The 17933-nt window shown below is 37.1% G+C and overlaps 1 protein-coding gene across 1 annotated transcript; it reads right to left on the reverse strand.

The window, feature by feature from the left end:
- Nucleotides 1–13260: 13260 nt before the first annotated feature.
- On the reverse strand, nucleotides 13261–14789 carry LOC129870642 (uncharacterized). The gene is made up of 5 exons (XM_055945472.1): nucleotides 14718–14789; nucleotides 14427–14573; nucleotides 14200–14318; nucleotides 13990–14047; nucleotides 13261–13818 (listed from the first exon to the last, which is right to left on the reverse strand). Exons 1-5 carry the CDS (start codon nucleotides 14787–14789, stop codon nucleotides 13261–13263), a joined length of 954 nt encoding a protein of 317 aa, XP_055801447.1.
- Nucleotides 14790–17933: the final 3144 nt, after the last annotated feature.

Consider the following 17933-nt stretch of genomic DNA (forward strand, 5'->3'; position numbering starts at 1 on the left):
TTAGTCCCAAAATAGGTTGGGTTAAGTTTGGAAAAGATGACGAAAAGATCATAATACCCCTCATTAAAATGAAAGATAGGCAAATTTCCACTCACCTATTCCTCAAATGTGATTTGTTTTGAAATCTTTCCCTCTCCACTACATAGACACATCGCGTACTCTGATGTCTCAAATTTTTACTCAGATAAAAATATAGGTCCGCGTCAAGAACCTGATCCCTAGATCCACTTTTCACAAATTTTTTCTTGGTTCTCGCAATAATCTAAGTTAGCATAGTACGGGGTGTTATAGCTTCACTAAAATGGGCACAACTTCTTACTCCAAATTCCAAATGAGGCAAACTTGGTGGTATTGGAAAGAAAACTCAAACAAATTTAGTTTGATAGGTAATGGACCACCTAATGCCTTATATTCTAGTAGATATGATCATTTGAAGTTGACCCTTATACGAACTCATATGAAAACTTAGCCGATAGAAATCCTTTGAACTTGGCTTGGTGTTAGAGATCCCTTATGAGCCTAAACCACATCTAATACACTTTAAATACTTAGGAATTTATCTTAAAACATATATAAAATTAGAAGTCATCGAGTTCAAGCCTATATGCATATAAAAAATGGTATGGGTCTTAGTGTAAACAATTTCAAGGTGTTACATATCCAAAACCCTAATCTTCAACTGATTATAGCCACAACTCAAATCGATCTTAGAGAACAATAGAACTCCCTGAAGCTGATCAAAACTCGCATCAAAGCAGTGTGAACCAAGGTGTAGTAGAAAGCTCTAGAGGGTCATGGTCCTCTCTAGCATCAATCTGTCTCTCAAGAGAATCATCTTGCATGGCCTCTATTTTGTGCGGGTTCTTGGGCACAGCCTCTACCTGCGACCAATCCACAGCCACAACCTCTATCTCAACCTCTACCCTGCCCCTAGATAGGTTCACAATATCAACCTCGGGGACTTCCACCCCTCTTTTACTATAGAAGTAGCTCTGGTCCTAGACATCTTTCAAAAAGGACACGCGACAACTCAACACTAACGCAAGTAACCACACGTGATAAGAATTAAAAAACAAAACGGAAATTTCCTAACTTTCTTTATAGTCTCTCGACGATAAGTACAGATGTCTCCGTACCAATCCGCGAGACTCTACTTAGACTTGACTTGTACATATATTAGACCTATGAACGTGGAGCTCTAATACAATTTTTTCAGAACCTGAATTCGGTTATGATGGCACTCATCCCAACCCACCAAGACAAGTCATCCTAAAACCCAAGAGAAAGTAAATGTGTAAGTCAATAAAATAAAATAAGGTTTAACTTAAGTGAAAATGCATAGTAAATCTTAAAAATCCCCCAAGACAGGTTGTAACAAGTACAAGCAACGAATGTAATATAGAAAATGAGAAATAAAATATAGTCACAATTTCTTTATCGCTAGAACAGGACTAAAACATAAAAAAGAGCAAGAGGTGCCCGTTGGATGGATGCAAAAGCTACCTCAATACTCGAAATGATAGCCTCAGATGTGATAAAAAAGATAGATGACACATAGGTTCAGGTCACAACCTACACTAGTGTAGAAGCAAGGAGTGAGAACCAAAAAACATAGTACTCAACAAGCGAACAACTTAAACTAAGCAAATCTAAATAGAATACAAGTACTCATGTCATTCCAACCTAACCTCCTCAACTACAGTCAACAATAAAATCAGCCCAACTCTACAATTCGTATGTAATAACATACAGTCCACGGATACTCATCAGAAATCTCAAATGAATCATATCAAGTCAAGTTAAGCAAATACATGGCAAGAAAGGGTAAACATGAATTCACAAATATTAGAAAGGTGCAATATAATACAATGAGATGATGTATGTTTGTCCTATCAGTAGATATCTGATGTTTGTCCTATCAATACATATTTGTTGAATCACAGTCTGGAACACATAGGGGATATGTTTTCCATATAACTTGCCACAAAGCATATAGCCCGTCTCCTTATATATACATATCCTTCTATGGAGCATGTGGCTCAACCTCTTTGTTTCATAATACCTGCCACAGAGCTTGTAGCTTGACCTCTTTATTTCTCATTATTTCAAGTCTCATCACAGTATACTAAAACCTGTGTAATTAAGAAATGTTCATGCAATTCACTATAACATGATGATATCAATAATAACTCATAACTCATATCAATATAATCATTTCATATGTCCTCAATATATCAAAGTTATCAACACATCGATCACACCAATACAAATCATCAAATTTCCATTTTATTACCCATATTCTTTATTATTAAGATCAATAACAAATATTGAAGAAACCAAACCAATTCCCATTACTCCCTAGCACACATAACAAGAAATATGAGATTCTACAAACATAAATGAAGGTTTATAAGTTTACTTGCCTTAATTTAACTCCAAACTATCCCAAAACTTAGGCCTTTCCTTTTTGTTGACTCTCTGATTCAATAAAATTTATTCAAATATGAACTCCCAATAAGAATACGAGCATAACAACACCCAAATTATCAATTTTTAGAAATTGGGTCAAAATCAATCCAAAAACTTGAATTTGGAAATGGGAGGGTATTTTTAGAAATTTTTAGATGAAAATGTTCTCCAAGGTACAAGAAATCTATTAGCAAAATTCAATCGAAGTTAAAATTAGTCCAAAATCATCATTATAAGAAAACTCATGAGTTCTTGGAAAATCCCAAAATTTTAAGTCCAAAATAATGAATTAAAGGCCCAAATCTATGTATAATAATGGGTAAGGAAAGATATACGTTAAAAACACTTACCCACTTGAAGTCGCGTAAAAATCCTCTTTAATTTCATTTCTTCCAAGCTCCCAAGGTCCAACAATGATGGAAAATGGCCCTTTCCAAACTTTTGGGAATTAACTACTACCTTAGGTGATTTTTTCCCTCTGCGAATGCAAACCACTAACTCCATGAACGCGAAGGCAATACCTTGGACCCTCAACGAATGCAGCATATGTTTTGCGAACGTGAATGAGTGACATCAGGTACTCCCTGAATGCTGCCTAGGGCCCATGAATGCGGAGAAGAAGCAATAGGAGCTCCATGAATGTGGACAAGGGGTTACAAACACCAGATATCAGAAAACACCTTAAACCATAAATTCATGAATTGAACACTCAGGATTCATTTGAAACCCTGTGTACAAAAACAATATATGCTACCCCACTAAATTCGATGTTCTAGACTCAATGAAATCATCAGAATTTAAATTCAAGGTCTTTTTTATAAAGAATTAATTTAGTCACAACTAAACTACTTTAGGACCCAAAAAGACCAAAACTTCCTTGAAGCTCTCAAAAAATACACTGAAACTCTTCCTTATCCTAAAATCACCTATTGAATCCAAGGGAATTATCAAAAATCCAATTCGAGTATCCGAACTTCGAATATTGACCAAAGTTAAATCTTAGTCTAAAATTCCTCAAACTTCCAACTTAGGACCTCAAATCTCTGATACAAATCCAAATCTAGAAACAACAATTTTCTTAGAACAAATTCTATATTTTGTAGCAAATAGGATCGGACGGAATTCCATTCCAAGACTCATAGATCCGGTTGATCCCAAATGCCACTTTTGAAAAACTTAAGCTTCTAAAACTAAGAAACCTCCAAAACTCAAAACGTTTTGAAAAATTCCAAAAAAGCAACACCAAACACTGATCAATAATGACTTGAGGCAATTATCAGGAAGGTTGAAATAGTCATTTTATGAATACTTTTTAAAATAACTTTCAGGGTCATTACATGTAAGACCCCAAAAATTGGAAGGCCAAAGGAAATAAAATTTTGCATGAAAGTTTTAGAAAGTGAGGACTGGTGCAGAACCAATGAGTCTACCAACTATCTGTAGGAGGTCCTTTGAGACGTAGGTGGCCTAGACAAATTGGAAATTTTTCCAAGTGTGAGCTCGACCTATGAAGTGGTCTTACAAACTATATAAAGTCCTACGACCCATAGGAAAAGGTCGTAGAAGGGTCCTAGAAGTTCAACATTTTTTGAGTTTCGAAACTCTTCCTATAAACAAACAAGATGGATCATAGGTGTTTGAACAAGCTATAAGAGTGACTCGTAGGTTGAGGTTCAGAAACTCAGACTATTAGGGATTGGAGGTTGCTAGAACGAATAGGTCCTACGATCTATAGGACTATTGACGACCCATAAAATAGGGTCGTATGAGGGGTTTTGAGATTTGAAATTTTGGCAAAAAGTTGGAGCGATTGATGACCCATTCCTATGAACCGTCAATTGATATATGACTAGTAGATCCTTGCCTATAAGTCACTCTGACCTAATTTAAATAAGGGCATTTTATTCTTTTCCTATTATTTTACCAATGGACCTAGATATTTTGGGGGTATTATGAAAAACCTATAACTACCCAAAACCTTCAAATTCCTACCATTCATTCTTATTATCTTAAAATCACTCTAAGGCATCAAGGAACTCTCTCCCAAAGGACGCTTCTTCTTTACCAAGCTAGGGTTATAAGGTTCAAAGTTTTCCTTCGGAATTTCAAGTTAATTATCATCAAGGTATGTGGAAATTCTTCTATGGATCCTTTCCATCCATGGAGTCCAAAAGGTTTCCTCTCTTTTCTATTAATTTCAATTTTTCAAATTCTAGGGTTTTGATCAAATTGCATATTGGTCAACTCAATTATGATTTATTTTGATTACAATGGTTCATTCATACATGACTTCAATTGAATTACATATTTTAAATGTATTCTACAATGGCTTATGCATTATATGATGAATTTCAAGTTTCAAGCTATGAATTTATGATCAAGGAATCATGAATGATTTATGAAAGTTATTTACGATGATTCAAGTATGTTTTCAAGTATAAAACCATGAATTGTGAAAGCTTTTCTCAAAATAATCAAGTTATGATGATTTGGATGCTTAGTAAGGTAAGTATCTACAAGTTCAAGTTATGGTCATGGTTTTCAAGGAGTTATTCTATGTTAAATTTTCATGATATTGGATTGGTTGATTTTCTTTCCTAATAACTATGTTTTAAACATTTTATTGGAATTAACTTAGCTCCGAGCAAACTTTATAGTGGGGATCCACGAGGGAACCCTAGTAGCAACCATTAGTTCCTAAACTATATGCCATTGTAGGTTTTCCTTTGTCTTAGCTAGTGGATCCATATATAGCTCATATTATGTTATCATTATGATGTTGAGTCTTGGTGTGGGAGTTATTTAGATTCTTTGTTATAGATCACATAATCTTATATTTTGTCTAAGGTTAATATCCCACATATATATATATATATGTTATGTTCTAAAAGTTATTATGATATTTTATGATGCATTGACCACACGTTTATGATTTTCAAATTCTTCTAAGTTTTACTCATATTTTCATATATTGGTCATGCATCACATGTTTATCTTAATTAAATGTAACTATCATTGTTGATGCATGCTTCTCATACTTAGTGTATTTCATGTACTAACACATACTTTTATCTACATTGAATCATAATACAGGATCGAAATATCATCATGAACACTCCAATCGTTGCTAGAGTTTTGAGATAATATTCCTCTTTATGGTAAGTCCTCATGATTCAAGGATGAGATATTAGCTATTTCTGATTCTCTTATGACTTTTATCTTTTATTATGAGAGATTTAGGAGCTTGTCTTATGCCTATGGATAGACTAGTAGAGGCATGTTAGATATTATGGAGTTATGTTGTCTTCTTTCGATTTGAGTTTGAGTCTATTTCCTCTTTTATCGAGACATCTATGTTTAGACTTCTGTTCTAATTTATGATGATTCTTATTATGCCTTAATTACCTTAAGTATGCTCAAGTATGATATGCTAAGAGGCTTTGTTAAAGACCCTCAGAATTTTAATCTTCGTGTCGCATCTAGGGCCTAACTTGGATCGTGAAAAACTTGGTATTAGAGTACAAAGTTTAAAGTTTCCTAGGGAGTCTAACCTACTACGTCAAATAGATTATTGTTCATTGGTGTGTAGTGAGCCACATCTACGAATAAGAGGCTATGAGGTATTTAGGAAACATCACTTGTTTTATCATTCTTATGTCATGCCATGGAGTTGAACACTAGGGTTTTACATCTAAAACTTTCTCTTTGCGATTATAGAATCATGGCTCCAAGAAAAATCTCTGCAACAAGGAATGTGAATAAGGAGCAACAAGCTCCTCAAGTTCTAAATGACCCCTTCAATGAGCAAGTCTCTCATGTGGAGGTTTAGGCCACGTTCCAAGTTCTTGCCTAAGCCGTACTCGCTCAAGATAATAGGGAAGTGGTATCTCCCGTGACCCAAGTATTGGTACAATGGCTATCCAAGTTTGCGATTTCACCCGTATGAACCATCCCAAATTCCATAAATCTAAGGTGGATGAGTTTCCACAAGAATTCATAGAGGGCATTGCAAGATTGTGGATATCATGGGTATTAGTCCGATGGAGAAAGCAAAAATAGTGGGGTATCAACTCAAGGGGGTTGCAGAGGTTTAGTGTGACTCATGGAAGGATTAAAGAGGTAGAGATGATGGTCCCATTGATTGGAAGGAATTTAAGAGTGTTTTCCTTGACCGATTCTTTCCTTTGGAGTTAAGGGAAGAAAAGGTTCTAGATTTCATTAATTTTCATCAAGGTAATATGAGTGTGAGAAAATATGCTTTCAAGTTCACCAAGTTGTCAAAATATGCCTCCTTTTTGGTTGCTGATCCAAGAGCTAGAATGAGTAATTTTGTTTCAAATATGTCAGACTTAGTAGTTAAAGAGTGTAGAATCACTATACTAATCAAAGAGACAGGCATCTGTAGGATTATGACACATGCTGAACAAATAGAAGAGGAGAAGTTGAAGGAGAGGTCTAGTAATGAGTCCAAGAGGGCTCAAACTAATGGTGGTAGATTTTCACATGGTAAGTCAGGAAATAATGGTTGTCCTCAATTTCTCCAAAATTACTCGGCCCAATAATTTTCAAATAATCTATCCCCCCAAGTTCAACAAAGATAGGGTGTCCAACCTCATTCCTCAAGGAGGAGCTACGAGTGGTCAACCTATTTCCCTATGCAAGAAGTGGGAAAGAAGTATCTTATAGAGTGTCTAGCGGATTTGGGTGCTTACTTTAGTTGTAGAAATATGAGTCACCAAGTGAATGATTTTCATTAGAGTGCTACTAGAGATGAATATGGTCGACCCTAGGCTCAAACTACTACATGCCAACCGGCTCAGCAGGGTACTACTTCATGTGGCGGTCAGTGCCAAAATAGATTTTATGCCTTTCAGACTCAATAGAAGTTAGAGGATTCCCCTATTTTTGTGAATGGTGTATTAAAGGTCTTGGAGTATGATGTTTATACACTGTTAGGTCTGGGTGCTAGTCTATCAATTGTTACTCCTTATCTTGCGATGAAATTTATTGTTAGTCCCAAGATCTTGTTAGAACCATTTTTGGTCTACACTCTTGTTGGTGATTTAGTTGTGTCTAAAAGAGTATAGATAATTTTTCTAGTTTCAGTTTTTCATAAAATCACATCAGTTGATCTTGTAGAGCTTGATATGATTGATTTTGATATTATCCTTTGTATGTATTGTCTCCATACATGATAGGCTTCTATATGTTGTAAACTTATGTGGTCAAGTTTTAGTTTCCTAATAATTTAGTCCTAGAATGGAAAGATTGTAATTTTGTGTTTAAAGGTCAATTGATCTCATACCTTAAAGCTAGAAAAATAATTTCCAAAGGATAAATTTATCATCTAGTACAGGTTAGGAATACAAACATCGATGCTCCTACTCTTGAGTCAGTTTTGATTGTTAATAATTTTTTGGAAGCTTTTTCGATGATCTCTCGTATCCCTCCCAAAAGGGAGATAGATTTTGGTATTGATCTTCATTCTAATACGAAGCCTATTTCTATTAATCTATACCATGTGGCCCTGGTAGAACTTAAGGAGTTAAAGGATCAATTGAATAATTTTTATAAGGGTTACATTAGATCAAGTATCTTTCCATGGGGTGCTTTGGTTCTCTTTGTTAAAAAAAAGTATAGTTCTCTCTGTATGTGTATTGATTATTTGCAATTGAACAAGGTCACAATTAAGAATAAGTATCCCATTCTAAGGATTGATGACTTGTTTGATCAACTTCAAGGAGCAAATTACTTTTTGAAGATTCATCTTCAAGAATTTGATTTTCCAAAGGCTACTTTCAGAACTCAATATGGTCACTTTGAATTTTTGGTTATGTCTTTTGGACTGACAAATGCTCCTACAGCTTTTATGGATTTTATGAACAGGGTGTTCAAGCAATATTTGAATATGTTTGTTATTGTGTTCATTGATGATATTTTGATCTATTCTCAAAGTGAAGAGGAGCATGTCGATCATTTGAGGATTGTATTGCAAACTCTCAAGAATTGCCAATTGTTTACTAAGTTTAGCGAGGGTGAGTTTTGTTGAGGTCAGTTGCCTTCCTTGGCCATAGTCCCTGGTGAAAGTATTATGGTGGATCTTAAGAAAACTGAAGAGATTAAGAATTGACTTAGACCTTTGTCTCGTTCTGATATTCAAAGTATCTTGTGCCTAGCCAATAATTTGTGGAAGGTTTCTCTTCCATTAAGTCTCCCTTGACTAATTTGACTCAAAAGAAGGTGAAATTCTAATGTTTGAGGCATGCGAGAAAAGTTTCCAACAATTGAAAGATAGACTTACCTCTTCTCTGGTGTTGACTTTATCGAAAGGTTTCGATGAGTTTGTGGTGTATTCTGATGCCTTGAGGGTTGGTCTTGGTTGTACTTTTATGCAAAATGGGTGTTAACCTATTCCTCTAGGAAAATCAAGGTGTATGAAATGAACTATATGAATCATGACTTAAAGTAGTGCCGGTAGATTTTGCTTTGAAAATTTGGACACACTATCTTTATGGTGGCTATGTTGATGTATTCATCGACCATAAGAGTCTACAATATGTGTTCAATCAAAAAGACATGAACCTTTAACAAAGGAGATGGCTTGAGTTGTTGAATGATTATGATATAAGTGTGTTATACCATCAGGTTAAAGCAAATGCGATTGTTGATGCTCTTATTAGGTTGTCTATGAATAGTGTCACCTATGTTGAGGATGAAAAGAAGGAATTTATTCGCGATATTCATTATCTAGATCGTTAAGATATTTGCTTGGTTGATTCTAAGGATGGTCGTATAGTGGTGCAAAATGGTTCTGAATCAACTCTTGTGGTCGATGTCAAAGCAAAATAAAGTAGTGATCCTACTTTGGTTGAGTTGAAAAAAATGGTTGCCAAAAAATCCATTGAGGCTTTCTCCCAAGGGGATAGATTTCTCATCTCAGGTTAATCAATCCAATGATTGGCTTCTTTCTTTTTCTCAATATGATTCTTCAAAGGGAGATGGGGTGCATAGATATCAAGGCTGATTATGTGTATCCGATGTGGATGGATTAAGGGAAGTGATTTTGTTCGAGGCTCATAGTTCAAGGTATTATATCGATCTTAGTTCAACAAAGATGTATAGAGATTTAAGGGAAGTGTATTGGTAGAACGGAATGAAAAAGGATATCGCGGAGTTTGTATCCAAATGTCCTAATTGTAAATGAATGAAGGTTGAGCATAAGAAACGGAGAGGTTTAGCTCAAGATATTGAGATTCCTACTTGGAAGTGGGAAGACATGAATATGGACTTCATTACACATTTGCCTCGTACCCGCACGTAACATAATTCAATGTGGGTGGTTGACCGTATGACTAAGTTGGTGCATTTATTTCCTGTTAAGACTTCCTATTCAGCTCAGGATTATGCTAGAATTTATATTCGTGAGTTGGTTAAGATTCATGTTGTTCCTTTGCCCATAATTTTAGACCGAGGTACTCAATTTACATCTTAATTTTAGATATTTTTCCAAATGGATCTTGGTACTTAAGTTCAGCATAGTATGACTTTTCACCCCCAAACCGATGGTCAAGCGGAGAATACCATTCAAACATTGGAAGATATGTTGTGAGCTTGTGTTATTCACTTTAAGGGTTATTGGGATGACCATATATCATTGATAGATTTTTCTTATAACAATAGTGTCACGACCCAGCCCCGTAAGTCGCGACTTTCGTCCTATCTAAACACCCACACAAACTTACATACTGAAGCATCATATTATAGAAGAATTTCTATTGACTCTGCTTTATTTAATCAGAATAGTAAACAAGTATTATCTTAAGCGGTCGCGCATGCAAAAAATATCATATCCAACAAAAGGGCGATGGAACGCGTATCGCCGGATAGGTGCATATATACATACAAGCATGTGCGACAATTTGGCCATTATAATATAAGGAACTGCATTAAGACACCAATCATAAATAGAAGAACACACACGACCCATGACCCATACATATGTCTATAGGTCTCTATAGAGCATAGCGGAAACATATGACGGGATAGGGCCCCGACGTACCCGAATGGTCAAATATATATAGATGTATATACATAGGAAAGCCATATACCAAAATGCGGTCTCCGATTCAAGGAGCACTCTGTAATAGAAGAACGTGTGTAACCTATATGGACGAATCATGAATGTTGATACCTGCGAGCATGAAACGCAGCCCCTCCCCCCCCCCCCCCCTGAGAAAGGGGGGTTAGTACGAAATGTGTACTGAATATGTAAAGTATGAAATACATAGAATCTCAATCATAACCGAAAGGAAAGGTACAAGGAGCAAATACAAACTAGGGCATCCAAATATGTACAGAAACATATGTACAAAATGCAAATAAAAATTATGCCTACGGCTCAGGAACGTGGTCACCACTCCAACGCTGGTACCAGAACACATCATACTCTGGAAGGTTTCAAATCTTCGTACAAACCCCGAACATATCATATCTTCACAACACATTGTATCATCAGAACATATCATATACAATATCATATCATAACGCCATAAATGGTACCCGGACTTATGGCGGGGTCTCAGGATCCATAACACATCATACTGCCATATACATTATAGGCCGCACGATTACCAAGCCGGCCTGGGTTCCGGCGAATGATGTCACAGTAGTATGCATGAATGGAGTAGTGAGAAACTAATGCAGCACATATACATATATCAAGCATTTCTGAAGTTATATTTACAATTCCAAAATAGGTAGTAGAACATAAGGGGATGGTTAAGACATTATTTTTTTAATAGGAATAATCATAGGCAAAAGTTTTCCCTCTATGTTGTACAATAATAACTAAGTAGAACAACTTAGGCGAGTTTCAGAGTTAGTGGGCCCACCTCCGGCCTAGCCGAGGTGGTGTACATGAATTTCAAATATTTGGCTCTATGGAATCATCGATCAAGGTTGTAGGATGATCCGATCTCACAAGTAAAAGTTGCGGATGTTTGCACGTTTCTTTTCAATATACATAGGTTTAAGTCCAATTTCACTAAAAGGATTTGTAGGAAATTTAAACTCGGATTTCCATGGACAGGATTTCCCTCGAGGTTCAAATTAAGACTTATTACACCTAAGTCATGCCAAAAGAAGGAAAGGAAGAGCTTTACATACCTTATCCACTTCTTATGCTCACTCAAACTCAATTCCTGTTTTCTGCAAACTCTACAAATGGTCACAATTGCCAATTGTAAGTTCTAAGCATTTAAGAGTTCAATTTCTAGTCCTTACTAGTCTACAAAAATTTGGGCAACACCTCCTCTATAAATTCAACATCCCCGAGAATCTAACTCGGCCGAAATATCAACAACAACAGCCACAACAATACCAACAATATCAACAATCACTACAAAATACATTGTAACATTAATAGTCTTTCTTCTTCTTCTTCTTTCTTCTTTCTCTTCTTTCTTTTTATTACATAAAGCAATAATTTCTACTCCAACTTCACACCTTGCCATTAATATCAATATTTCATATTCACTCACTAACTAATTTGAAACCATTTAGACATAACTCAAAAGAAATTAACATTATTCCATACAATATACCAAAAATTCCACCAAAACCATAATCCATCAAAAACTTCTACGAACACAAGGAAACTACCAAATCGCATTATCTTCTTCCAAATTCTCTAAGGACGACAATAATTTCTATAATAGAATTCTACTTCCATAATTACATATAAACTATACTAAAATCACATAATTCCCTATAACAACTTATAACTAATTTTGAGGTTGTCTCAAATCATGAAACTATTAATAACACTGTAACTGCCATAACGACACCACTAATAAGCTAAATAAAGTTCAATTCATCTTCTCCCAATCATCATCCCACACGGCCACACACACCCACATGGTCACACACACATACATCACAATTACATGATTTTCACTTAATTCTACTAGCTACAACACACCCACTTCTCCATAACATGAAGAGATAGAATTCTTACCTTATTCTTCAAATTTCAACATGCCACAAATGTAGTTTTCTCACTTAATTATTTATGCCACGTTGAAGTGGCCTCGAACTTGACAAGAATTCAAGAAGACAAGATATTTGGATCAAAGTTGAAGAACTTGGAATTTTTCCTCTTTTTTTTCTAGTTTCGGTCTCTTCTTCTCTTGGAAGATGACTTACCTCTCTTTTTGGAGTCTTGAACCTTCTAGAGACATATATACTAAATAGATGATGGGCCACTTAATTAATGGACTAAATTTCCAAGACTTGGGCCATTTGTTGTGTTGGGCCTCAATTCTTCTATTACTATTGTTATTATGTGAGCCCAAACTACTTTATTGCAATTATTATTATTTAAGCCCAAAAGCTAGAAGTCTTCTCACTTTTTGCAATTCATAAACTAATCTCCAAAATTCCTAATTTTACCCTCGGCCTTCTTCCATATTTCCACATCAATTTTTTTCCATGAACATCACACTAATCTTAAATAAAATAAATCACAACCTCATTCCTTGCAAATCAATTTTTTTGAATGCGCGAAAGTGCGGGATGTAACATCCTTTCCCCCTTTAGAACATTTGTCCTCGAATGTTAAATCGGCCTCATAAGTCTCAAGAGTATCCTGGGGAGGATATTCTATATGGATGGCATATATAATTAATTACTAATTAATATAATCAATTATGGAATTTAAGTTACCTGATGGCATGGGAAACAGGTGAGGATATTTCTTCATCATCTCGCCTTCTGCCTCTCAGGTTATTTTTTTCAATTATTGTTCCGCCACAAAACCTTGACAGAAGGTACATCTTTGGTGCGCAATCTTCTCACTTGCTGATCTAAAATGGATACGAGCTGTTCTTTGTAAGATAGCTCCTCCGTTATCTGCACATCTTCTATAGGAAATATTCTGGAGGGATCCCCAACACATTTATGAAGTATAGATACATGATATACCGGGTGCACTGCCTCCAGATCGGAGGGTAAGTCTAGCTCATAGGCGACTTCACCTATCCTCCGAGTAATCTGATAAGGTCCGATATACCACGGGCTAAGCTTACCCTTTTTGTGGAACCTCATCATTCCCTTCATAGGTGACACCTTCAAAAATACCCAGTCACCAATATGAAACTCTAGTGGTCGACGTCTCTTATCAGCATATGATTTATGTCGACTCTTAGTAGCCAATAACTGCTCCTGAATAAGCTTCACTTTATCGACTACTTGCTGTACCATATCTGGCCCAATTAATTTAGTCTCACCCACGTCAAACCAACTAATCGGGGATCTGCACTTCCTACTATACAAGGCTTCATATGGTGCCATCTAAATGCTAGAATGGTAGTTATTATTGTAAGCAAATTCAATAAGTGGTAAATGGTCATCCCAGCTACCTCTGAAATCAATTACACAGACCCGCAATATATCTTCTAGCATTTGAATAGTGCGCTCGGCCTATCCATCGGATTGAGGATGAAATACAGTGCTAAGACTCACCTGAGTCCCTAATCTTACCTGGAACGACCTCCAGAAGTTAGCCGTAAACTGGGCACCTCTGTTGTTTATAATGGATATAGGAAATCCGTGGAGCCTTACTATCTCCTTAATATACAATCTAGCATAATCCTCAGCTGAATACGTAGTTCTAACAGGAAGAAAATAGGCTGATTTGTTAGTCTATCAACAATAACCCAAATAGAATCATACCTGCGTGGTGTGCGCGGTAATCCTGTAACGAAATCCATATTAATTCTTTCCCATTTCCAAGAAGGAATTTCCATTTTTTGTAACAATCCAGCGGGTTTTTGATGCTCAATTTTAACTTGCTGACAATTTGGACACTAACCAACAAACTCTGCAATGTCTCTTTTTATCCCATCCCACCAATATAAACATTTGAGGTCATGATATATTTTAGTGGATCCAAGATAAACAGAATACCGAGCATTATGTGCTTCGCCCATAATTTGTTGTCGCAGCCCTGCAATGTCGAGCACACATATCCTACCTTCATATAATAATACTCCATCCGATGAAATTTTGAACCAATTCCTTTTCTTGTTAAGAGCCATATCCCTATACTGCAACAAATTGGGATCTTCGAACTGACGTTGTTTTACCTCTTCCATAAGTGATGATTCAGTAATATTTCGGATAGAAATCCCGATATCTCCAGAGTCGGCCAAACGAACTCCAAGACTAGTTAACTAATGAATCTCACAAACTAATTCTTTCTTATCTGGTGGAACCTCAGTCAAACTGCCCATGGACTTGCGGCTAAGTGCATCAGCTACCATATTGGCTTTCCCCGGATGATACAAAATATCGACATCATAATCTTTCTATAATTCCAGCCATCTTCACTTCCAGAAATTTAGCTCCTTTTGCTTAAAAATATACTGGAGGATCTTGTGGTCCATATAAATATCAACGTGGACCCCATATAAGTAATGTCTCTATATCTTCAAGGCATGAATTACCGCATCTAATTCTAGATCATAAGTGGGATAATTTCTTTTCGTCTGAGCTGCCGGGAAGCATAAGCTATGACTCGATTGTGCTGCATTAAAACACAACTTATCCCAATACCAGAAGCATCACAATAAATGACATAACCATCTCACCCCTCTGGAAGGGCTAAAACTGGAGCTGTAATTAATTTTTCCTTCAACAACCGAAACTTGCGTTCATAAGCGTTAGTCCAATGAAATTTGGCTGCCTTCTAAGTTAGCTTTATTAAGGGTGCCTCAATAGAAGCAAAATTCTCTACAAATCTTCTGTAATGCCCGGCTAACCCCAAAAAGCTATGTACCTATGTTGGTGTGGTTGACTTAGGCCAATTCTGTAAAGCCTCAATCTTCTGTGTATCGACCTGAATGTCATCTGCTCCGACAATATGCCCCATAAATGCCACGGAGGTTAACCAGAATTCACATTTGGAGAATTTAGCATATAATTTTTGTTGCTGAAGTATGCCGAGTACTATCCTCAGATGATCGGAATGCTCTTCTACTGATCGTGAGTAAATCAAAATGTCATCAATAAGTATAATCACGAACATGTCAAGATATGACCGAAATACCCGATTCATCAAATCCATAAACATAGTTGGGGCATTAGTCAGTCCAAAAGACATCACCCTGAATTCATAATGCCCGTATCGGGTCCTGAAAGTAGTTTTCGGAATATCTACCTCCCGTACCCGTACCTGATAGTAGCCTGAGCGTAAATCGATCTTGAAAGAATATTTGGAACCCTGCAACTGATCAAATAAATCATCAATCCGGGGAAGGGGATATTTATTCTTTATAGTCACCTTATTTAATTATTTGTAGTCGATACACATCCGCAGTGACCTATCTTTCTTCCTTAAAAATAATACCGACGCTCCCTAGGGCGATGTGATGGGCCTAATAAAGCCTTTGTCTAATAAGTCTTTCAGATGCTCCTTCAATTCTTTTAATTCCACCGGCGCCATTCTATATGGAGGGATGGATATAGGTTGAGTATCTGGCAATAAATCTATCAGGAACTCTACCTCCCGTTCAGTGGGAAGACTTGGAAGCTCATCTAGAAATACATCTGGGAATTCATTTACTACCGAAAGTGATGAGAGAGCAGGTGTCTCGGCTTTAGTATCATGTACACGAATCAAATGATAAATATAATCTTTTTGAATCATCTTTTTAGCCTTGAGGTATGAAATAAACTTACCCCTCAGCGATACTGTACTCCCTATCCACTACACTTCTGGTTCCCCTAGAAACTTAAATCGAATTACCTTTTCCCGATAGTCAACATTAGCATAACAGGAAGCTAACCAGTCCATACCCATAATAACAACAAATTCTATCATATCTAATTCCACAAGTCAGCTTTAGTGAAACGATCACATATAATCACCGAACAATCCTTATATACCTGCTCCATTATAATAACCAGTCAACATTAGCATAACAGGAAGCTAACCAGTCCATACCCATAATAACAACAAATTCTATCATATCTAATTCCACCAAGTCAACTTTAGTGAAACGATCACATATAATCACCGAACAATACTTATATACCTGCTCCATTATAATAAAATCCACAACTCGTGTAGCTACTTCAAATGGCTCTATAGGTTTGAGAGGTATCCCAATTTTTCCAGCAATGAGCAGAGAGATATATGATAAAGTAGATCCTGGATCAATCAATGCATACACAAATCAAGAGAAAACCAATAATGTACCTGTGACAACATTTGGCGATGCCTCCTGGTCCTGGTGGCTAGCCAATGCATATATGAGGTCTGAAGGACTCCTAGAATCAGAAACTCCACCACAGTCTCAACCATGTCCTACCGGTGCCGGCATGCCTCATCCAGCAGGACGTACAGCTGGAAGGGTACATAATGAACCAATAGTTGATCCTATCGATTGAACTGCACCACCTAATCCGCTCGCCAATGGACAATCTCACATAATATTTCCTTGACGGCCGCAAGAAAAATAGGATCTTGTAGCTCGGTAATACTCTCCGGGATGTGATCTCCCACAATAAGAACACTGGTTATAGGGGGGCCTAGATTGACCCGAACCTCTGCCCGTCTACGGACCTGATGCTCTGGAACTCTGGTCGGCCCCAGACGGCCCTATGCCATCAAATCGTCTGCCGGTGGACTGCATACCCTGGCCTAATAGAGGAAGATACCTATCGGACTGCTGCTGAAACTGCCTGCCTCAGAAATCTCTAGAATACCCCGCTAATCTAGATATCTTAGGTGGCCTCCTATCACGATCTCTGCCAGAAGGATCTTCCCTATGTAGGTCCTCCATCCCCTGCGCGTAGGCCTGCAGTTAGCTAATGTCCATGCCGACCTGAGATACCATCGCTATACAGTTGTCAACCAAATAATGATCCAACCCTATCACGTACCAATGCATCCTTTCCTCTATATCATCTATAATAGTAGGTGCATATCAGGCCAGAGAATCAAACTCCAAGCTATACTCTCGAACACTCCTACCTCACTGCCTCAACTGTAAAAATTTATCAACTCTCGCCCACCGCAACTCTAGGGGAAAGAAGTGGCTAAGGAAGGAAGCTACGAACTCATCCCACACAATTGGGGAAGCACCCTCACCTCTGGACATCTCTTAAGACTCATACTAATTAACCGCAACATGCTGCAACCTGTGTGAAGCTAACTCAATAGACTCGGTCTCAAAAGCCCTGACTAGTCTCAATGAGTGCTACATTTGTCGAATAAAATCCTAGGGGTCCTCCTCTGGCTTAGACCCAAAAAATTCTGGGGGATTACATATTAGGAAATCATGGAACCTCAAGCTATCATGCCTGTCATCATCATCAACTCTCTGCCCATGTCCGCGAGCCTGACCCTCTACTTCGTCATTAGCAGCTGCACAGCCTCCCTCAGCACCCTATCCTTCGCCCCA

Source organism: Solanum dulcamara, chromosome 2 (genome assembly GCF_947179165.1).
Source record: "Solanum dulcamara chromosome 2, daSolDulc1.2, whole genome shotgun sequence".
Classification (NCBI taxonomy): domain Eukaryota; kingdom Viridiplantae; phylum Streptophyta; class Magnoliopsida; order Solanales; family Solanaceae; genus Solanum; species Solanum dulcamara.

Bases quoted from the DNA above. Each gene is read 5' to 3' on its own strand.
- LOC129870642 (XM_055945472.1), bottom strand. From the start codon at position 14,789: ATGGTAGCTGATGCACTTAGCCGCAAGTCCATGGGCAGTTTGACTGAG. The intron at 14,048-14,199 runs GTATGATTCTAT...TATAAACAACAG, and splicing joins TTACCGCGCACACCACGCAG to AGGTGCCCAGTTTACGGCTA. The intron at 13,819-13,989 runs GTGAGTCTTAGC...TCTAGCATTTAG, and splicing joins AGGTAAGATTAGGGACTCAG to ATGGCACCATATGAAGCCTT.